Consider the following 23222-nt stretch of genomic DNA (forward strand, 5'->3'; position numbering starts at 1 on the left):
ATGTAATTAAAATAAACCACAAGTTAAGGTGTATTTCAGGCTTTTCTACTAAGAGGAATGTGTGATCACTGCAATGCAAAGGACAAAGACAGATGGAAACTCGACTCATCTGTACAGCACATGTTTTGCATACAGTGAAACACCATGTTGGATCCCCAGAACCTCATTTAAAAAAGAAGAAGCTTTGGAAACCTCAATGTCCTTGTCCTCAAAGATTTACAGTGTGTTGTGGGGCAGGGGAAAAAATTAAGTCTAAATAATGGAGTGAAATTAGATAAATTTGTATTGATTCATTATTATCTGCCACTAGATAGGCTGTAGAAAAACATAATTGTCGGGAGTCAGGCGGTAGTGCAGCGAGTTAAGCGCAGGTGGCGCAAAGCGCAAGGACCGGCTTAAGGATCCCAGTTCGAGCCCCCGGCTTCCCACCTGCAGGGGAGTCGCTTCACAGAGGGTGAAGCAGGTCTGCAGTTGTCTGTCTTTCTCTCCCCCTCTCTGTCTTCCCCTCCTCTCTCCATTTCTCTCTTTCCTATCCAACAACGACAACAATAACTACAACAATAAAACAAGGGCAACAAAAAACTGAACAAATAAATAAATAAAAAGATTAAAAAACAAAAGAAAAGAAAAACATAACCGTCACTGGAAAAGCCAAAAGCCACTAACTTTTTGTCTGTAGGATGAGGACAGCCTTCCTCCGGATGAGCGCTGCCGGCAGAGACCTAAAGGCAAAGGCACCAGCAACAGGGCAGCTCTCAGTGCCCAAAAGGCGGCAACGGAATGAGGAGTGGTGCCAGCATCCCCCCAAGGATCAGCACTCCTCAAGGCAAAAGCAGTTGCAGCGTGTTGGCCCCCCAGCAACTCACTGCTCACAGCCGCGTGACCCTGCGGGACACAGACATCTCCACACTGCTGGTTCTCCTCGACCCAAGAAACCCAAGAGTCGTAAGGCTTAGAGCCAAATGGACTAACACCAGTTGAATTTACCATCTCTTTCCTCTATTGCACCCACAATTCCATTTTCTTCTTTTGTTCTCATTCCTTTTTTTAAAAATATTTATTTATTCCCTTTTGTTGCCCTTGTTGTTTTATTGTTGTAGTTATTATTGTTGTTTTTGATGTCATCGTTGTTGGATAGGACAGAGAAAAATGGAGAGATGGGGAAGACAGAGAGGAGGAAAGACAGACTCCTGCAGACCTGCTTTAAGGCCTGTGAAGCAACCCCCCTGCAGGTGGGGAGCTGGGGGATTGAACCAGGATCCTTAAGCCGGGCCCTTGCGCTTTGCGCCTTGTGCACTTAACCTGCAGTGCCACTGCCCGACTCCCTGTTCTCATTCCTTCTTACCTCCCTTCAACTTTTTTTTTTTCCCTGAATCCAGAAACCTGAGTTCACCATGTGTACTGCTAAGGAGATAATCAGATAAGGGGAATGGGAATTTTCTGATCAACTTCTGTAGTGTCTAGAAAACAGACCACAGGTAATATATATTTTAAAGATTTTATTTATTTATTCATGAAGAATATAGGAGAGAAAGAATCAGACATCACTCAGGTACATGTTCTGCCAGGGATTGAACTCAGGACCTCATGCTTGAGTGTCCAGTGCTTTATCCATTGTGTCACCCCCTGGACCACAGGTAACTGACACCCTGGTTATGTGTGAGTGTCAATTTTTTTTGGGCAACTTTTAAAAAATTTATTTTAATTTTTTATTAAATTTATTTGTTTATTGAATAGAGACAGCCAGAAATTGAGAGAAAGGGGGATGATAGGGAGAGAGACAGAGAGACACCTGCAGCCCTGCTTCACCGCTCGTGAAGCTTTCCCCCGGCAGGTGGGGACCAGGGACTTGAACCTGTGTCCTTGTGCACTGTTATGTGTGTGCTTAACCAGGTGAGCCACTGCCTGGCTTTTTTTTTAAACAGAGCACTGATTAGCTCTGGTTTATGGTGGTGCAGGGGATTGAACCTGGGACTTCAGAGCCTCAGGCATGAGAGTCTCTTTGCATAACCATTATGTTATCTATCTCCCTCCCCGCCTTTTTTTTTTTTTTTTTTTTTTTTAACCAGAGCACTGCTCATCTCTAGTTTATGGTGGGGGAGGAGGATTGAACCTGGAACTTTGGAGCCTCAGGTATGACAGTCTCTTTGCATAACCATTATACTATCTACCCTTCTCTGCAATGGACTTTTTAACATAGATTTCTTATACTGACATGATAAAATCTTGGATGAAGTGGTTATGCCTTGAAAATTGGTGTTTGTCTTGAAAATTGATTTGGGGGAGTCGGGCAGTAGTGCAGTGGGTTAAGCTCACATGCCGGGCAAGGACCCGCATAAGGATCCTGGTTTGAGTCCCCGGCTCCCCATGTGCAGGGGAGTCGCTTCACAGGGCGGTGAAGCAGGTCTGCAGGTATCTATCTTTCTCTCCCCCTCTCTGTCTTCCCCTTCTCTCTCCATTTCTCTCTGTCCTACCCAACAACATCAATAACTACAACAACAATAAAAAAACAAGGACAACAAAAGGGGAAATAAATAAATAAATATAAAAAAATTATAAAAAAAAAAAAAAGAAAATTGATTTGGAGGGAACCTTTGAAACTATGGTTAAAACTAAGACTCCCGTGGCGTGGTGGCTAAGGGTCTAGACTCTCAAGCATGAGGTCCTGAGTTCAGTCCCCAGTGGCACATGTACCAGAGTGATGTCTGGTTCTTTCTCTCTCCTATCATTTCTCATGAATAAATAAATAAAATCTTAAAAAAAAAACCTAAGACTCCCTCCTCCCTGAGAAAAATCCACATACATATAGATAAAATTTTGTAAACAGACCAACAGGTCAGACATTCTCAAAGCCCATACTTTAAGGCCAGTTGCTGTAAATATTGAGAGTTGTAGTCTCTTCTAGCCCTGTACTGCAAGTAGCAAAGAGTCTACCATCTTTTTTTTCTTTTTCTTTGCCTCCAGGGTTATCGCTGGAGCTCAGTGCCTGCGCTAGCAATCCACTGCTCCTGGAAGCTATTTTTTCCCCTTTGTTGCCCTTTTTGTTATTATTATTGTTGTTGTTGTTGCTATCATTGTTGTTGGATAGGACAGAGAGAAATGGAGAGAAGAGGGGAAGACAGAGAGGGGAAGAGAAAGATAGACACCTGCAGACCTGCTTCACTACCTGTGAAGCGACTCCCCTGCAGGTGGGGAGCCAGGGCCTTGAACCGGGATCCTTACACCGGTCCTTGGCACTTTACACCACCTGGCTTAACCCGCTGCACTACTGCCCCACCCCCTCTGCCTTGCAAATTATAATGTGTGTATTCAACCAGGTCCACTACCACCCAGCCACCCTGCTTTCTTTTTTTTATTTTATTTTCCAGAGCACTGTTCAGCTCTGGTTTAGGATGGTACCAGGGATTAAATCTGGGACCTCAGATCCTCAGGAGGTGTGGAAGTTATTTTGATTAACCTTTATGCTCTCCCCAGCCCAAGTCTCTGTCTTCTGTGAAACTAAATGAATGAAATATATATAATAGTGTGTGTGGGTGAATTAAAAAAAATTTTTTTTTTAGTTTTTTAAAATTATCTTTATTTATTGGCTAGAGACAAGAGGGAAGAGGGGAAGAAGGTGATAGAAAGGGAAAGGGACAGAGAGACACCTACAGCCCTGTTTCACCACTCCTGAAGCTTTCCCCCTGCAGGTGGGGACTAGCAGCGGCTTGAACCTGGGTCTTTGCACAGCGCTTAACCAGGTGCGCCACCACCTGGCACCTTGTGTGTAAATTTTCTTCATCTCGTATTCATTCATTCCTGATTTAGGTCCATGGGAATGAGGCATCTTTTCCCTGGGGATTCAATCTTGAGTTTTGTTTAGTATAGTTCTATACTTTGACATTTACTACTCTAGTAAATCTATTTTTTTTTTCAGCTGAAACAACTAAAAGTAGAAGCAGTAACTATCTAAAGTTCACATTACTTGGACAGTTTAGCATTATTGAATGCTTATAATGTCCCAGGTACTACAGAAAAAGATCCATTCAACGTGTACACCTAACTACTATTCCCTTGGTCAAGCTTGAAGTTTTCTTCTTCCCATTTACACTTACTTGAAAGTCTGTAGCTCACTGTCTTAATACATCTGCAGTTGCTTTTCTACACTTTAGTAAAGATTGAGAACCTTTCCTTTGGAATCAGTGGTCATATAAGGATTTCCTCCCAGGTCTCCATATGTCCTACATGCTATAGTTGGTGTTTCTTGTCTGTGCATTTGACATTCTGGAGAATCTGTTCACAGAGTTGGCATTTTCTTTCTAAACTCACAGAGCCAAGGGACAGGCTGAGTTACACAGCCCCGCCCACATTCAAGGAACATGTGATAAATGAACCCAGGGGTGAAATCTCCAGTGAATGCAGCAAATTGTGAGTCCTTGGCATTTGCCCTTGCTTTGTTACTTTTTCTACTTTAAATTAACACATAACTTAACTATATAATTCAAAGAACAAATGAATGTTGGCACTTGCAGCTTAATCAGACAAGATTAAAGTCAATCCTAGGTCAAATCCCAGCCTGATTGCTTAAAAACAGAAAAAGAGGGAGTCAGGCAATAGCACAGTGGGTTAAGCGCAGGTGGCGCAAAGCACAAGGACCTGCCTAAGGATCCCAGTTTGAGCCCCTGGCTCCCCACCTGCAGGGGAGTCGCTTCACAAGCAGTGAAGCAGGTCTGCAGGTGTCTATCTTTCTCTCCTCCTCTCTGTCTTCCCCTCCTCTCTCCATTTCTCTCTGTCCTATCCAACAACAATGACATCACCAACAGCAATAATAACTACAACAATAAAACAACAAGGGCAACAAAAGGGAATAAATAAATAAAATATTAAAAAAACAGAAAAAGAGGGCTGGAGAGATAACATAATGGTTATGCAAAAAATATTCCATCCCTGGGGCTTTGAGGTTCCAGGTTCAATGCCCAGCACCACCATAAGCCAGAGTTGAGTATGCTCTGTTCTTTCTCTTTCTCTCTCAAATAAAATAAATACCTTTCATACCTTCCTTAATTTTTATATTTATTTATTTTCCCTTTTGTTGCCCTTGTTGTCTTTTTAAATTATTGTTGTAATTGATGTCATCGTTGTTGGATAGGGCAGACAGAAATGGAGAGAGGAGAGGAAGACAAAGAGGGAAGAGAAAGATGGACACCTGCTGACCTGCTTCACTGCCTGTGAAGTGACTCCCCTGCAGGTGGGGATCCAGGGGCTCGAACCGGGATCCTTACGCCGGTCCTTGTGCTTTGTGCTACATGTGCTTAACCCACTGCGCTACCGCCCGACTCCCTAAATAGATACCTCCTTGCTGGGATTGAACTCAGGACCTCATGCTTGAGAGTCCAACGCTTTTATCCACTGCACCATATCCTGGACCACTAAAATAAATATTTTCTTTTTTAAATTTTTTAAAAGATTTTTAAATTTATTTAAGAGAAAGATAGTGTGGAGGTTAGAGAAAAGCCCCAAATATTGAAAACAGCTGTTAACCCGAAACCAACTGTTCCTTGTTCTGCATAAATATTTCCACCTGTACCCACCCTGTGGCAACTATAAAAAGGTAGGATGAAAAATTATCAAGTAGCAGACTCTCTCTCTCTCCCCTTGCGTGGAAGGGTGTTGGCGGCCCAAGCTTAAGCTTGCTAATAAAGGCTCTTGCTATTGCATGTGATTCTGGTCTTCTTTGTGTGAGATGGGGACTCGAACCTTCAGGCATAACAATAGGAGGAGAGAGAAAGAACCAGACATCACTCTGGCACACATGTGCTGCCAGGAATCCAACTAGGGACTTCATGCTTGAGAGTCCAAAGTTTTATCACTGCGCCACCTCCTGGACCACTTAAATTTTTTTTTATTATTATTTTTATTGAGTTAGAGACAGCCAGAAATGGAGAAGGAAGGGGGAGATAGAGAGGGAGAGAGACAGAGAGACACCTGCAGCGCTGCTTCACCACTTGCAAAGCTCTCCCCCTGCAGGTGGGCACCAGGGGCTTAAACCCAGGTCCTTGCACACTGTAACATGCACTCAACCAGGTGCACCACCACCCAGCCCCATTATTTTATTTTATTGATTTCTTTATTGAGGGATTAATGCTTTACATTTGACAGTAAATACAATAGTTTGTACATCCATAATATGTCTCAGTTTTCCACATAACAACCCCCACTATGTCCTCTGTCATCCTTTTTGGACCGATACTCTCCCCCACCCCCACCCCAGAGTCTTTTACTTTGGTGCAATACACCAACTCCAGTTTAGGTTCTATTTGTGTTTTCTCTTCTGATCTTGTTTTTCTACTTCTGCCTGAGAGTGAGATCATCCCATATTCATCCTTTGGCCTCATTTTTTTTTTTTTTTAACCAGAGCACTACTTAGCTCTAATTTATGGTGGCATGGGGCATTAAACCCAGGACTTTGGAGCTTCAGGCATGAGACTCTCTTTGCATAACCATTATGTATCTACCCCCCCCAAATAAATATTTTCTAAAAGGAAAAACAAGCAAAAATCTCTGTCTTCTGAGGAGAGGAAAACAAAGACCCTTTCATTAATTAAAGGAATCAATTTTTCTTTATGATTTTATTTTTATTAAAATTATTTATTTTTAAATTATCTTTATTTATTTATTGATAGAGACAGCCAGAAATCATGAGGGTAGGCGTAGAGGTGGCAGAAAGAGACACAAAGACACCTGCAGCACTGCTTCACCACAAAGCTTTCCTGTGCAGGTGGGGACCAGGGCTTGAACCCAGGTCCTCCTTCTTCTAGCATTTGCCCTTCTTCCGTAGCCAACAACAGCGTCAGGTTGAGCCTGATGTCGAGTTTCGAGACCTCCTTTGAATCTGGAGAGGTGGCAGTCGTTGACTATGTGGGTCATAGTCTGTCTGGAGCCGCAGGGGCAGTTCGGGTCGTCTCTGGCTCCCCAAGGTCCTTGGACATTGTAACACATGTGCTCAACCAGGCCCGCTACCACCTGGCCCCTCCTTCATATTTTTATCTTTTAGGTCATGATTCACTTAAATTTGTTTTTCAGTTGAAAATTGTTTTGGGAGTTGGGCGGTAGCGCAGTGGGTTAAGCACAGGTGGCGCAAAGCACAAGGACCGTCATAAGGATTCCGATTCAAGGCCCCGGCTCCCCACCTGCAGGGCAGTCACTTCACAGGCAGTGAAGCAGGTCTGCAGGTGTCTATCTTTCTCTCCCCCTCTCTGTCTTCCCCTCCACCCTCCATTTCTCTCTGTCCTATCCAACAACGACAACAACAATATCAACAATAATTATAACTATAACAATAAAATCAACAAGGGCAACAAAAAGGGAATAAATAAATATTTAAAAAATTAAAAATTATTAACTTTTATTTAAAAATTGTTTTATATGATATCTTCCATAATACTACACACATAAACCCCTCTTTTTTTTTTCTTTTTTGCCTCCATGGTTATTGCTGGGGGTCAGTGCCTACACTATACAAATCCACTGCTCCTGGAGGCTATTTTTTCCCTTTTGTTGCCCTTGTTTATCGTTATAATTACTGTTATTGCTGTTATTGTTGTTGGATAGGACAGAGAGAAATGGAGGAGGGGAAGACAGAGAGGGAGAGAAAGATAGACACCTACAGACCTGCTTCACCACTTGTGAAGTGACCCTCTCTCTGTACGTGGGGAGCCGGACGATCGAACCAGGATCCTTATGTAGGTCCTTGTGCTTGGAGCCGTGTGCACTTAACCCACTGCACTATTGTCGGGCACCCTCTTTTTCTTTTAACCAGAGCATAGCTCACCTCTGGTTTATGGTGGTGCTAGGGACTGAGCCCAGGACCTTTTGTGCCTCTAGCATGAAGGACTATTAGCTTAACCATAATGCTAGCTCCCCAGCCCTCTAAAATTTTTTCATACTGTGAGGGCTCAATTCTATTATGTGTGCTTAATCCAATTCACCACCCATTACCCACCCCACCCACCCCAGGCCTCAATTCTAAATCCCACTAACAATAGTTTCTTTCTTTTTATTGTTGTTGTAGTTATTATTGTTGTTGTTATTGATGTTGTAGTTGTTGGATAGGACAGAGAGAAATGGAAAGAGGAGGGGAAGACAGAGAGGGGGAGAGAAAGATAGACACCTGTAGACCTGCTTCACCACTTGTGAAGCAACTCCCCTGTAGTTGGGGAGCCAGGGGCTCGAACCGGGATCCTTATGCCAGTCCTTGCTCTTTGCGCCACCTGCGCTTAACCCACTGTGCTACTGCCCGACTCCCGCTAACAATGGTTTCTATTCTTTTTTGTGTGTGTATTTAATGTTTCTAATTATGACGGTATATTTTCTTTCAGCGAAGTCATAATTCTGACTAAATTCTTTGGTGTATGCCTGCCCCATAGTGCCCACTCTATGACCAGCAATGCGATGCAAGTAGAAGAACCAGCCAAGGCTCCTGAGAAAGTGTGGCATAAAGATGGTGAAGATTCTGAACAGAGAAGCTCTTTGGAGTGTGCTCAGAAAGTCACAGAGCTTCGGTAAGAGTGTGACAGTCCGTGCTTCACTCACAATGAATTTAAAAATTAAGTGATTCATATTTGTGATGTTTCTTTATCTCAAAGGGGAAAAAAAGAGCACTTTGGGATTAATTCAATCTAAGAAGTAAACTTGGAGACCTAGTTGGGTTAAGAAATGGATTAACGCGGGTGGTAGCGCAGCGGGTTAAGCGCATGTGGCGCCAAGCGCAAGGATCAGCATAAGAATCCCGGTTTGAGTCCCAGGCTCCCCACCTGCAGGGGAGTCGCTTCACAGGCAGTGAAGCAGGTCTGCAGGTGTCTGTCTTTCTCTCCCCATCTCTGTCTTCCCCTCCTCTCTCCATTTCTCTCTGTCCTATCCAATAACAATGACATCAATAACAACAACAATAAAAATACAAGGGCAACAAAAGGGAATAAATAAATAAATAAGAAAAAAAAAAGAAATGGATTAACGGGGGCTGGGCTGGGCAGTGGTACACCTGATTAAGTGCACATATTACCATGTGCAAGGATCCAGTTTCGAATCTCTGCTCCCCACCTACAGGGAGGACACTTCATGAATGGTGAAGCAGGTCTGCAGGTATCTATCTTTCTCTCTTCCTCTTCATCTCTTTTTCCCTCTTAATTTCTCTCTGTTTTGTTAAATGGGAAAAATAAAGTAGAGGGGGACCGGGCGGTAGCACAGCGTTTAAGCGCACATGGCGCCAAATTTAAGGACCGGTGTAAGGATCCCGGTTTTAGCCCCTGTCCACCACCTGCAGGGGGTCAATTTACAAGTGGTGAAGCAGGTCTGCAGGTGTCTATCTTTCTGTCCTCTCTGTCTTCCCCTCCTTTCTCGATTTCTCTCTGTCCTATCCAACAACAATGACAACAGTAACAACAATAATAGCAACAACAACAATAAATAATAAAAAGAAAAAATAAAGTAGAAAAAAAAAAGAGGAAAAAATAGCCACCAGGAGCCATGGATCTGTAATGCTGGCACTGAGCCCCAGCAATAACCCTAGCAGCCATAAAAGAAAAACAAAGAGCTAGGGGGTCAGGAGGTAGTTTAGCGGGTTAAGCGCACAATGGCACAAAGCACAAAATCTGGAGTAAGGATCCTGGTTGGAGCCCCCAGCTTCCCACCCACAGGGGAGTCGATTCACAAGTGGTGAAGCAGGTCTGCAGGTGTCTCTCTTTCTCTCCCCCTCTCTGTCTTCCCCTCGTCTCTCCATTTCTCTCTGTCTTATCCAACAACGATGACACTAATAACAACAGCAACAATAATAGCTACAACAATAATACAACCAGGGCAACAAAAGGGAAAATATATATATATACGTATATAATTTTTAAAAAGAGACAAACCCATGTTGCTGCTTATGTATAATACAATGTTTATTGTTTCTCTTCATGGAAGAAGACAGTTCCATCCTCAGCACTAGACCAGGGTGCTCAGCCCTCACTGTGCATCTGTCCTCCTGATGACATTTTTTTTTAATGATTTTTTTTGTTAATTCAGTGCTGTGAATAATCCTGGGATGCTCATTCGTGTGAAGCATGCATCCTACCACGAAAGCACCTCCCAGTCCAATTTTTATTTTATCTTATTTATTTTCAGTGAATGAGAGAAACCAGAGCATCACTCCACCATCCATTGACTTACACTTTATCGTCTCTCTTTTTTTTAATTTATATTTATTTTCCCTTTTGTTGCCCTTGTTGTTTTTCATTGTTATTGTAGTTATTATTGCTGTTGTTATTGATGTCGTCATTGTTATATAGGACAGAGAGAAATGGAGAAAGGAGGGGAAGACAGAGAGTGGGAGAGAAAGATAGACACCTGCAGACCTGCTTCACCACCTGTGAATTGACTCCCCTGTAGGTGGGGAGCCAGGGGCTCGAACCGGGATCCTTGTGTTTTGTGCTACGTGCGCTTAACCCACTGTGCTATTGCCTGACTCCCATCTTAATTGTCTCATGTGGTGGTGGGGATTGAACCCAAGGCCTCATGCATGCAGATCACACACTCCACTACTGAGTCACTTTTTAAATTTTAATTTATTTATTTTCCCTTTTTGTTGCCATTGTTGTTTTTACTTTTGTAGTTATTATTATTGTTGTTATTGTTGTCATTGTTGTTGGAAGCAGCCCAGGTGTCCAACAACAGATGAATGGCTGAGTAAGTTGTGGTCTGTATAAACAATGGAATACTACTCAGCTATCAAAAATGGTGAATTCACCTTCTTCATCTCAGCTTGGATGGAGCTTGAAGGAATCATGTTAAGTGAGATACGTCAGAAAGAGGATGAGTATGGGATGATCTCACTCATAGGCAGAAGTTGAAAAACGAGAAGAGAAGGAAAACCACAAAGCAGAACTTGGACTAGAGTTGGTGTATTGCACCACAGTAAAAGATACTCTCAGGGCTCAGGTCCTGGAACATGATGGCAGAGGAGGACCTAGTGGGGGTTGAATTGTTATGTGAAAACTGAGAAATATTACATACGTACAAATGACTGTATTTTACTGTTGAGTATATAACATTAATTCCCCAATAAAGAAATTAAAACAACAACAAAAGTAATAGTAGATATAATGTTTTCTTAAAACAGTTTAAGGGGAGTCCAGAGGTAGTGCAGCGGGTTAAGCGCACATGCAAGGACGGGCATAATGATCCCAGTTCGAGCCCCGGCACCCCACCTGCAGGGGAGTCCTTTTACAAGCGGTGAAGCAGATCTGCAGGTGTCCGTCTTTCTCTCCTCCTCTCTCCATTTCTCTTTGTCCTATTCAACAACAACAATAATAACTACAACAATAAAACAACAAGGGCAACAAAAGGGAATAAATAAATATTAAAAAAACATTTAATTAAAAAATTATCCTATCCTTTAATTAAAAAAAAAACAGAGTTTAAGTTTGGTAATCTATCAAAATCTCAGCTGTGTAAGCAGACAGGAAAGAAAAGGGATTCCAGTGGTCCGGGAGGTGGCACAGTGGACAAAGCATTGGACTCTCAAGCATGAGGTCCTGGGTTCAATCCCCGGCAGCACATGTACCAGAGTAATATCTGGTTCTTTCTCTCTCCTATCTTTCTCATGAATAAATAAATAAAATATTTTTAAAAAATGGATTCCATACTGGATTGTAGCACACCTTCTTCTTCTTCTTCTTCTTCTTTTTTTTTTTTAAGATTTATTTATTTATTTATTCATGAGAAAGATACGAGGTGAGAAAGAACCAGCCATCACTTTGGTACATGTGTTGCCCAGGATCAAACTCAGGACCTCATGGTTTATCCACTGTGCCACCTCCCGGACCACTTCTTTTTCTTTTTTAAAAATTTATTTATGGGAGTCGGGTGGTAGCGCAGTGGGTTAAGCGCACATGGCACAAAGCCAAGCACCTGCATAGGATCCCAGTTCGAGCCCTCGGCTCCCCACCTGCAGGGGAGTCACTTCACAAGTGGTGAAGCAGGTCTGCAGGTGTCTGTCTTTCTCTCCCTCTCTGTCTTCCCCTCCTCTCTCCATTTCTCTCTGTCCTATCTAACAACGACGGCATCAATAATAACTACAACAAGGGCAACAAAAGGGAATAAATAAATATTTTTTAAAAGATTTTTAAAAAAGAATTTACTTAGTCATGAGAAAGATAGGAGGAGAGAAAGAACCAGACATCACTCTGGTACATGTGCTGCCAGGGATTGAACTCGGGACCTCATGAATGAGAATCCAATATACTATCCACTGTGCCACTTCTCTGCTCACATGTAGTACACTTTCTATTTCTGCTGTGTTGTGCAAGAGGAAGATGCTCTTATTTAGTGTGTGTGGTGGGAAGTGTTTAATTCTACCCATTTGTGGAGAGAATATCTTAGCACTTTTTTTTTTTTTCTCCAGAGCTTCCATAAGGGAGAATATTGAGTTGATTCGACTTAAGAAGCTTTTACATGAAAAGGATACCTTACTCGTCATGACAAAAGCTCAATTAAAAGAAGTTCAAGAGGTGAGCTATCATAATCTACTCTACTTTGGAGGGATACTAGTTAACAGGTTCCTGTTATTTTTTCCATTTTACATGTGGGAAGCTACAACTGAAAGAAACAAAATTACTTGTTTGAGTTGTAAATAATACTCATACCCAAACCTTGCAACTCAGAGTCCATTCTTTTCCCAATGTTTCCCATAAATTTTCCCCCCATGATCTTTTTATGGGAAGAAGAAGCAAGCCCTCCCCACTCAAGTGGTATTAAGTGGGGGCTGACTTGTATCAGGGTTGAGTTCCCAGTGAGGGACCATCACCAGAATGGAATTAGCTAAGAACAGTCACAACGAAAGAGAAATAAACCTCTTCTGAGGATGCTCCGTGCTGGACTAGATCGTTATGATGGTGACCTCCTTTAAAAGCCTGATGACAACCCTCAAGGTAAGAACGAGGGAGCAGGGAGTTGGGCTGTAGCGCAGCGGGTTAAGCGCAGGTGGCGCAAAGCACAAGGACCGGCATAAGGACCCGGGTTCGAACCCCGGCTCCCCACCTGCAGGGGAGTCGCTTCACAGGCGGTGAAGCAGGTCTGCAGGTGTCTATCTTTCTCTCCTCCTCTCTGTCTTCCCCTCCTCTCTCCATTTCTCTCTGTCCTATCCAACAACGACAACAACAATAATAACTACAACAATAAAACAACAAGGGCAACAAAAGGGAATAAATAAATAAAATAAATATTAAAAAAAAAAAAGAACGAGGGAGCAGATCATTGAAGACGTGAAGCACATTACTCCACTCTTAAATGTAGTAAGAAACAGAGCAGGATTTGAGTCAGGTCAAGGCTCATGCTCTTTCTTACCACTTAATACAGGGTCACTTCTGAGTGTGGAGATAGGACATCTAGAGTCTAAATATTTCCGTTGTTGTTTTTATTTTTCCTTCTTTTTAATTTTTTAAATTTTTATTTAAGAAAGGATTAATTAACAAAACCATAGGGTAGGAGGGGTACAACTCCACACAATTCTCACCACCCGATCTCCATATCCCACCCCCTCCCCTGATAGCTTTCCCATTCTCCATCCCTCTGGGAGCATGGACCCAGGGTCATTGTGGGTTGCAGAAGGTAGAAGGTCTGGCTTCTGTAATTGCTTCCCCGCTGAACATGGGCATTGACTGGTCGGTCCATACTCCCAGTCTGCCTCTCTCTTTCCCTAGTAGGGTGGGTCTCTGGGGAAGCAGAGCTCCAGGACACATTGGTGGGGTCTTCAATCCAGGGAAGCCTGGCCAACATCCTGATGGCATCTGGAACCTGGTGACTGAAAAGAGAGTTAATATACGAAGCCAAACAAATTGTTGAGCAATCATGGACCCAAAGCTTGGAATAGTGGAGAGGAAGTGTTAGGGAGGTACTCACTGCAAACTCTAGTGTACTTCTGCTTTCAGGTATATATTTTGCAGTAGTTTATAGATACATGTGAAGATATGCTCTCTCTCACAGAAACTGGTGTATATCTAGGTTTTGGGACTTTGTTAGAAAGTGAACCACCTGAGATGAAATTAGAGTATACTATGAAAGGAAAGGTCTCACCCGAGTAATGAAGCTGAAGGGTTGTCATTCCACATGTGAAGTCTCTGGACACAGTTTGAAGTGAAGCATGTTGAGGTGGCAATCGTTGCGTTGGTTATTTTTCCTTCTTTTTAAAATTTATCAGCAGCACAATCTGCTAGTTAGTAGGACAGACTTTTTGGGGGGCCAGGGATTTACTGCTCCAAGCCAACTTTTTCAGATGGAGAAAAATGACAGAGAGAGAGAGAGAGAGAGATACCACAGCATCAAAATTTCTCCCATGTGCTCAAACCTGAACCTTGCATATAACAAAACAAGCAAACTGTCCAGATGAACTATCTTGCCAATGCTGTCGCAGACTTCCTGGGTCTCTTGAGAGTTATGTGATTCTGAGCAAGTGACTGGGCTCTCTGGTTTTCTCTCTTTTTTTTTTTTTTCTTTTTTTCTTTCTTTATTCATTTTCTCTTTTTGTTGCCCTTGTTGTTTTATTGTTGTAGTTATTATTGTTGTTGTTACTGATGTCGTCGTTGTTGGATAGGACAGAGAGAAATAGAGAGAGGAGGGGAAGACAGAGAGGGGAGAGAAAGATAGACACCAGCAGACCTGCTTCACCACTTGTGAAGGGACTCCCCTGCAGGTGGGGAGCCAGGGGATCAAATCTGGATCCTTATGCTGGTCCTTGTGCTTTGCGCCACCTGCGCTTAAGCACTGTACTACCACCCAATTCCCTTTTCTTTTCTTTTCTTTTTTTTTTTTTTGACTTAGGTAATATTGGGTTGTTGGAAAAGTCATGATATATATATATATATATATACATTTTTTACAGTAAATTTTTTAAATATTTATTTATTTTCCCTTTTGTTGCCCTTGCTGTTTTTTTTTAAAATTTATTTCTTTATTGGGGAATTAATGTTTTACATTCAACAGTAGCTGAATTTTTAAAATATATATTTATAAATATATATATATTTAAATATACATATTTAAATATATATATATATTTTTCCCTTTTGTTGCCCTTGTTTTTTATTGTTGTAGTTATTATTGTTGTTATTGATGTCGTCATTGTTGGATAGGACAGAGAGAAATAGAGAGAATAGGGGAGACAGAGAGGGGGAGAGAAAGACACCTGCAGATCTGCTTCACCGCCTGTGAAGCGACTTCCCAGCAGATGGGGAGCGGGGGGCTCCAACTGGGATTCTTACGCTGGTCCTTGGGCTTCGCACTTAACCCTCTGGGCTACCGTCCAACTCCCGTCCTTGTTTTTGTTTATTATTGTTGTAGTTATTATTGTTGTTATTGATGTCGTCGTTGTTAGGACAGAGAGCAATAGAGAGAGGAGGGGAAAGACAGAGAGGGGGAGTGAAAGACAGACACCTGTAGACCTGCTTCACCGCTTATGAAGCGATTCCCCAGCAGATGGGGAGCTGGGGGCTTGAACCGGGATCCTTATGCCGGTCCGCTGCGCTACCACCGGATTCACGGTGTATATATTTCTTAAAGATTTTCTTTCTTTATTAAATTATAAATTAATAAATTTTTATTTATTTATTTATTTGAAAGATAGGAGGGGAGAGAGAGAAAATCAGACATCACTCTGGTAATGCTCTGGTCCAGTGCTCCACTGTGCCACCTCCCAGACCATATGATGTATTTTCCCTCCTTTTCTTTCTTTCTTTCTTTCTTCCTTTCTTTCTTTCTTTCTTTCTTTCTTCCTTCCTTCCTTCCTTCCTTCCTTCCTTCCTTTCCTTCTTCCTTTCTTTCTCTCTCTTTCTTCCTTCCTTTCTTTCTTTCTCTTCCTCTTCCTTCTTCCTCTCACTCTCCTTTGCCCTCTTTTCTTTCTCCTCCTCTTCCTTCTTTTTTTTTTTTTTTTTTACCACTGCACCACCTCCCAGACCATTATTATTATTATTATTATTATTTTTATTTAAGAAAGGATTAATTAACAAAACCATAGGGTAGGAGGGGTACAACTCCACACAATTCCTACCACCCGATCTCCATATCCCACCCCCTCCCCTGATAGCTTTCCCACTCTCTATCCCTCTGGGAGCATGGACCCAGGGTCATTGAGGGTTGCAGAAGGTGGAAGGTCTGGCTTCTGGAATTGCTTCCCCGCTGAACATGGGCGTTGACTGGTCGGTCCATACTCCCAGTCTGCCTCTCTCTTCCCCTAGTAGCGTGGGGCTCTGGGGAAGCTGAGCTCCAGGACACATTGGTGGGGTCTTCAATCCAGGGAAGTCTGGCCGGCATCCTGATGGCATCTGGAACCTGGTGACTGAAAAGAGAGTTAACATACAAAGCCAAACAAATTGTTGAGCAATCCTGGACCCAAAACTTGGAAAAGTGGAGAGGAAGTGTTAGGGAGGTACTCACTGCAAACTCTAGTGTACTTCTGCTTTCTTACTTTGGTGCCATACTCCAAACTCAGTCAATTTCTGCTTTGCGTTTCTACTTCTTCTTTTTTTTTTTACATGCATAACATTCCCCAGATTTCCATTTAACAATACAACCCCCACTATTTAATTCATCATTTTTCATGGACCTGTATTCTCCCCACCCACCCACCCTCTCTCTTTATTCCTTCCTTTCTTTCTTTCTCTTCCTCTTCCTTCTTCCTCTCACTCTCCTTTGCCCTCTTTTCTTTCTCCTCCTCTTCCTTCTTTCTTTTCTACCAGAACACAACTCAGCTCTGGCTTATGGTGGTGTGGGGAATTGAACCTAGGACTTTGGAGCCTCAGCCATGAGAGTCTACTTGCATATTCATTATGCTATGTATCTCCTTTTTTCTATGCAAAAATGCATCAAGACTTCTCTGACAATCCAGTAATACCTACAGATTTTCTGTAAGGATTAAATGACAAATATATAGTTAGCGAAATAATTACAATGACCATATATGAACAGAACATATAGTATATAGCACATAGTAACTGCTTGAGTTGAAGAAAAAAAAATCATGCATCTTGAAAAATGTGGAAATATACCCTCATGACAAAAAACAATCTTGTAAATCAGTATCTTCTCAATAAAGTGATACTGGAGTTGGAAAAAAAAAAACTGCTCTATCAAACCCTCAACGACCCTGGGTCCATGCTCCCAGAGGGATAGAGAATGGGAAAGCTATCGGGGGAGGGTGTGGGATATGGAGATTGGGCGGTGGGAATTGTGTGGAGTTGTACCCCTCCTACCCTATGGTTTTGTTAATTAATCCTTTCTTTAATAAAAAAAAAATTTTTTTTTTAAAAAACTGCTCTATCGTTTGGAGTATGGCACCAAAGTAAGAAAGCAGAAGTATACTAGAGTTTGCAGTGAGTACCTCCCTAATACTTCCTCTCCACTTTTCCAAGCTTTGGGTCCATGATTGCTCAACAATTTTTTGGCTTTGTATGTTAACTCTCTTTTCAGTCACCAGGTTCCAGGTGTCATCAGGATGCCGGCCAGACTTCCCTGGATTGAAGACACCACCAATGTGTCCTGGAGCTCAGCTTCCCCAGAGACCGATCCTACTAGGGAAAGAGAGAGGCAGACTGGGAGTATGGACCGACCAGTCAACGCCCATGTTCAGCGAGGAAGCAATTACAGAAGCCAGACCTTCTACCTTCTGCAACCCTCAATGACCCTGGGTCCATGCTCCCAGAGGGATAGAGAATGGGAAAGCTATCGGGGGAGGGAGTGGGATATGGAGATTGGGCGGTGGGAATTGTGTGGAGTTGTACCCCTCCTACCCTATGGTTTTGTTAATTAATCCTTTCTTAAATTAAAAAAAAAAAAAAGAAAAAAAAATAAAATAAAATTACTTATCAAAGCAAAAAAAAAAAAACTGCTCTATCAATAGTTGCAAACTGTTCTTTTTATGATGACAATTAAAAAATTTTTTTTATTATCTTTATTTATTTATTGGATAGAGACAGCCAGAAATTGAGAGGGGAGGATTGCATAGAGAGGAAGAGAGACAGAGAGACACCTGCAGCACTGCTTCACCACTCATGAAGCTTTCCCCCTGTAGGTGGGGACCGGGGACTCAAACCTGAATCAACTAGGTGAGCCACCACCCAGTCCCCTTAGATGACATTTTTTTAAAAAAAGAGTTTATTTATTCATGAGGAAGATAAGTAGAGAGAGAGAGAGAAGCAGACATCACTCTGGTACAGGTGCTGCCAGGGATTGGACTCAGGACCTCATGGTCGAGCACCCAATACTTTGTTCACTGCACCACCTCCCGGACCACAACATTTTTTTAATGAAACTGGTAAAAGACCTTTCTAAAACATGACAAATAAAAGACAACTATTTAAAACTAAATACTGGGTGCTGGCAATGGCACACTTGGTTAAGCACACACATTATCATGCACGGTGACCTGGGTTCAAGACCCTGCTCCCCACCTGCACAAGGAAGCTTCACTAGCAGGGAAGCAGGTCTGCAGGTGTCTCTCTTTCTCCATGTCTGTCCTCCTTATCAATTTCTACCTGTCTTATAAAATGAAAATGAGGGGGGAGAAGAAAGGAAGAAAGAAAGAAAAAAAGAAAAAGAAGGAAAAAGGAATAATGGCCACCAGGCATAGTGGCTTCACTGTACAGCGTCAAGCCGCTGTGATACCCCTGGTGACATTAAAATAAATAAATCTAAACATTTTTTTGATAAACCACTAAGTGCGATGCAAAATGTGAATTAATGATCTTTCATCCTTTCAAAGTGATGCTGTTATTATATTCCTAGACACCCAAGTTAGGTTAGGGCAAATAGTAGTATTAGCAAACAGGCACACAATTTATGGGAAAAATCATAATCTCTTTAAATTTAAATATATATATATATATATTTATATTCTGGTCGTAAACATGAAGTTGACATATCTATAAACATTTTCTTCTTTCTTTCAGGCATATGAAACTCTGCTCCAGAAGGTACTTAATAATGAAAGAAATCTATATTCATCTTTAAGTACTGAAACACCAGAATCTAGCCAACTAAACAAAAGTTATTAAACTACATGGTTTATTTATTTATTTGTTTACTTTTACCAGAGCACTGAGCAGCTGTAGTTTATGGTGGTATGGGGGATTGAACCTAGGACTTCAGAGCCTCAGACATGAATCTCTTTGTATAACCGTTATGCTATCTACCCCTGCCCTTAAACTATATGGTCTGTATCAAAACAAAATTTTGTTGCTATTATCAGAAGAGGTTGCACAATTTTTAAAAATATTTATTTATTTTCCCTTTTGTTGCCCTTGTTGTTTTTTGTTGTTGTTATTGATGTCATTGTTGTTAGACAGGACAGGGAGAAATGGAGAGACAAGGGGAAGACAGAGAGGAGAAGAGAAAGATAGACACCTGCAGACCTGCTTAACGACCTGTGAAGCGATTCCCCTGCAGGTAGGGAGCCAGAGGCTCGAACTGTCATTCTTAAGCAGGTCCTTGTGCTTCGCTTCGTGCCACCTGCGCTTACTGCGCTACCGCCTGACTCCCGTACCATTTTTTTGGTTTTTTAAAATTATTTATTTATTTTCCCTTTTGTTGCCCTTGTTGTTTTATTGTTGTAGTTATTCTTATTGTCATCGTTGTTGGATAGAACAAAGAGAAATGGAGAGAGACGGGGAAGACAGAGAGGGGGAGAGAAAGGCAGATACCTACAGACCTGCTTCACCGTCTGTGAAGTGACTCCCCTGCAGGTGGGGAGCCGGGGGCTCGAACCGGGATCCTTAAGCCAGTCCTTGCGCTCCCGCACCATTTTTATATACTTTGAAATGAGATTTGAGTTGAGAAATATTTTTTTAAATTATCTTTCTTTATTAGACAGAGACAGCCAGAAATAGAGAGGGTAGGGGGAGATAAGAGAGGGACAGAGACAGAGAGGCACCTGCAGGCATGCCTTACCACTTGCACAACTTTCCCCCTGCAGGTAGGGACCGGGGGCTTGAACCCTGGTCCTCGCACATTGTAACATGTGCACTCAACCAGGTGTGCCACCACCCAGCCCCGAAAATATATATTTTTAAAAAGAATTTATTTATTCATGAGAAATATAGGAGGAGAGAAAGAACCAGATATCATTCTGGTACATGTGCTGCCAGGAATTGAACTTGGGACCTCATGGTTGAGAGTCCAATGCTTTATCCACTGTGCCACCTCCTGGACCATGAGAAATCTTTTTTTAATTATTTTTATTTATTTATTGGATAGAGACAGCTGGAAATTCAGAAGAAAAGGGAGATAGAGAGGGATAGGGAGAGAGAGAGACACCTGAAGCACAGCTTCACCACTCGTGAAGCTTTCCTTGAGTATTGTAACGTGCGCTCAACCAGGTGCGCCACCACCTGGTCCCAAGTTGAGAAATATTTAGAGCTAAATTGGAACCTTGGGAAAAGTAGGATTTCAACTGTAAGTTATGATTTCTAAGGAATAGAAAATCTAAACTAACATAAGGATGGTAGATGAGAAACAAGGTAAATTTTGAGTGCAAAGCCAACGTGCTATTAATGACATTTGTTCTGTGTGACACACACTTGTGAATGCTAGGGGCACTAGGATTTTTTTTTTCTTTTTTAAAGATTTTATTTATTTATGAGGAAGATAGGAGGAGAAAGAGAAAGAACCAGATATCATTCTGGTACATGTGCTGCTGGGGATTGAACTCGGGACCTCATGCTTGAGTATCCAATGTTGTATCCATTGCACTACCTCCCAGACCATGGGGCACTGGGATTTTCAGATCACATCTGCTAAGCAATAAGGTCATCTCTAGAGGAACTTTCCTTTTGCCTCAGAATCAGGGAATCCTGGGTGCTGCTCATGATGCTCTTCTTAACCAAGTGAATGAGCTCAGGGCAGAGTTGAAGGAGGAGAGCAAGAAGGCTGTAAGCTTGAAGAGCCAACTGGAAGATGCGTCCATTCTGCAGCTCACACTGAAGGAGGTAAATAGCAATAAAATTAGAAATAGGACTTCAATGATAAGTTACAGACCAGTTTCAGATGTTTTTTTTAATATTTATTTATTCATTCCCTTCTGTTGCCCTTGTAGTTATTATTGTTATTGTTACTGATGTTGTTGTTGTTGGATAGGACAGAGAGAAATGGAGAGATGAGGGGAAGACAGAGAGGGGGAGAGAAAGAGAGACACCTGCAGACCTGCTTCACCGCTTGTGAAGTGGCCCCCCTGCAGGTGGGGAGCCAGTGGCTCGAACTGGGATCCTTATGCCGGTCCTTGCACTTTATGCCACGTGCACCTAACCCACTGTGCTACCGCCCAACTCCCTTCATATATGTTAAAGTATGTGTTTTAGTCACAATATGGGTACTTTTTTTAAAAATCTATTTTTTAAATTTTATTTTGCCTGCAGGGTTATTGCTGGAGCTCGGTGCCCACACTATGAATCCACTGCTCCTGGAGGCCATTTTGTCCCATTTTGTTGCCCTTGTTGTTATTGTTGCCATTGAGATTGTTGTTGTTGGACAGGACAGAGAGAAATCGAGAGAGGAAGGGCAGACAGAGAGGGGGAGAGAAAGACAGACACCTGCTTCACCATTTGTGAAGTGACCCCCCCACATAGGTGGGGAGCCGGGGCCTCGAACCTGGATCCTTACACAGGTCCTTGCACTTCGCACCATGTGTGCTTAACCTGCTGCGCTACCGCCCAACCCCCCACTTATTTATTTATTTATTTAATTTATTTTTTGGGGAATTAATGTTTTACATTCAACAGTAAATACAATAGTTTGTACATGCATAAGATTCCCCAGTTTCCCATATAGCAACACAACCCCCACTAGGTCCACTGTCATCCCTCCTGGACCTGTATTCTCCCCACCCCACCCCCACCCCGGAGTCTTTTACTTTGGTGCGATATATTTATTATTTTTTTTAATGAGAAAAATGAGACTCCAGTCAAAATCAAGAAGGAAAAAAAAAAGCTTACATCATTGAGGAAAGTCTGGGTTGCCGTCTCTCTGTCTCTCTTTATATTTCTTTATATTATTTATTTTGGTAGAAACAGAGAAATCTGAAGAGAAGAGGGTGATAGAGAGGGAAAGAAAAAGACAGACACCTGCAGACTTGCTTCATTGCGCTTGAAGCTTTCCCCTTGCACATGGGGAATGGTGACTCAAACCCTGGTCCTTGTGCACTGTAATGTGTGTATTCAGCCAGGTGCACCACCTCCTGGCCCCTGGGAAGTCAAGTCCTGCTGCTTTCCTGGCAGTTGAAATCAAGACATCATGAAAACATGCTTCAGAAAACCTTACTAATTCTAATAAAGATTTCTGGGGGCCAGGCGGTAGTGCATGTGGCACAAAGCCAGGGATTGGCGTACGGATCCCGGTTCTAGCCCCCAGCTTCCCACCTAAAAGTAGGTCGCTTCACAAGTGGTGAAGCAGGTCTGCAGGTGTCTGTCTTTCTCTCCCCCTCCTCTCTCCATTTCTCTCTATCCTATCCAACAACAACATCAACAACAACAACAATAATAATCACAACAAGGATAAAACAACAAGGGCAACAAAAGGGGAAAGATAGCCTCTAGGAGCAGTGGATTCGTGGTGCAGGCACCGAGCCCCAGCAATAACCCTGCAGGCAAAAACAAAAAAAAATGCTGTCACTCTTTTGCTTGGTTCAAGCCTTCTAGGTGAGAGTTTCCTCACAGACAACAGAGATTAGTATAGAAAACCTCCCACTTGGGGCCGGGTGGTGGCTCACCTTGTTGAGTGCACATGTTATAATGTACAAGGACCCAGGTTCTAAGCCCCGGTCCCCACCTGTAGGGGGGAAGCTTCACAAGTGGTGAAGCAGTGCTGCAAATGTCTCTCTCTCTCTATCACTCCCTTCCCTCTTGAGTTCTAGCTATCTCTATCCAACAAATAAATAAAGTTTTTTTTTAAGTCTACATGGCAAGGAAAAAAAAAAAAAAAAACCTCCCACTCAAATCCCTTCCTGCAATGGAAAGAGAGAGAATATATGCAAGTCAGTAGACTTAAAGGTTTTATTTCAGACATTTTGTTATGGTTCTTAGTTTCAGGAGAGAGTTGAAGATTTGGAAAGAGAGCGAAATTTGCTGAATGACAATTATGACAAGCTCTTAGAAAAGTAAGTACTCTGGGGCTGGGGAGATAGCAAAATGGTTATGCAAGAGATTTGCATGCTTGAGACTGCAAGG

At 42.3% G+C, this 23222-nt stretch overlaps 1 protein-coding gene across 1 annotated transcript in view; it reads left to right on the forward strand.

Annotated features, from left to right (window-relative positions):
- Positions 1-458: 458 nt before the first annotated feature.
- RPGRIP1 (RPGR interacting protein 1) overlaps positions 459-23222 on the forward strand; it is a 66641-nt gene continuing 43877 nt past the window's right edge. Inside the window, 8 exon segments of the mRNA XM_060175360.1 lie at positions 459-743; positions 745-915; positions 4283-4407; positions 8406-8540; positions 12422-12527; positions 18957-18980; positions 20844-20990; positions 23079-23152. Coding sequence (XP_060031343.1) covers positions 681-743; positions 745-915; positions 4283-4407; positions 8406-8540; positions 12422-12527; positions 18957-18980; positions 20844-20990; positions 23079-23152 — 845 coding nt within the window. The 5' untranslated portion in view covers positions 459-680.

Source organism: Erinaceus europaeus, chromosome 16, assembly GCF_950295315.1.
Source record: "Erinaceus europaeus chromosome 16, mEriEur2.1, whole genome shotgun sequence".
NCBI lineage: Eukaryota > Metazoa > Chordata > Mammalia > Eulipotyphla > Erinaceidae > Erinaceus > Erinaceus europaeus.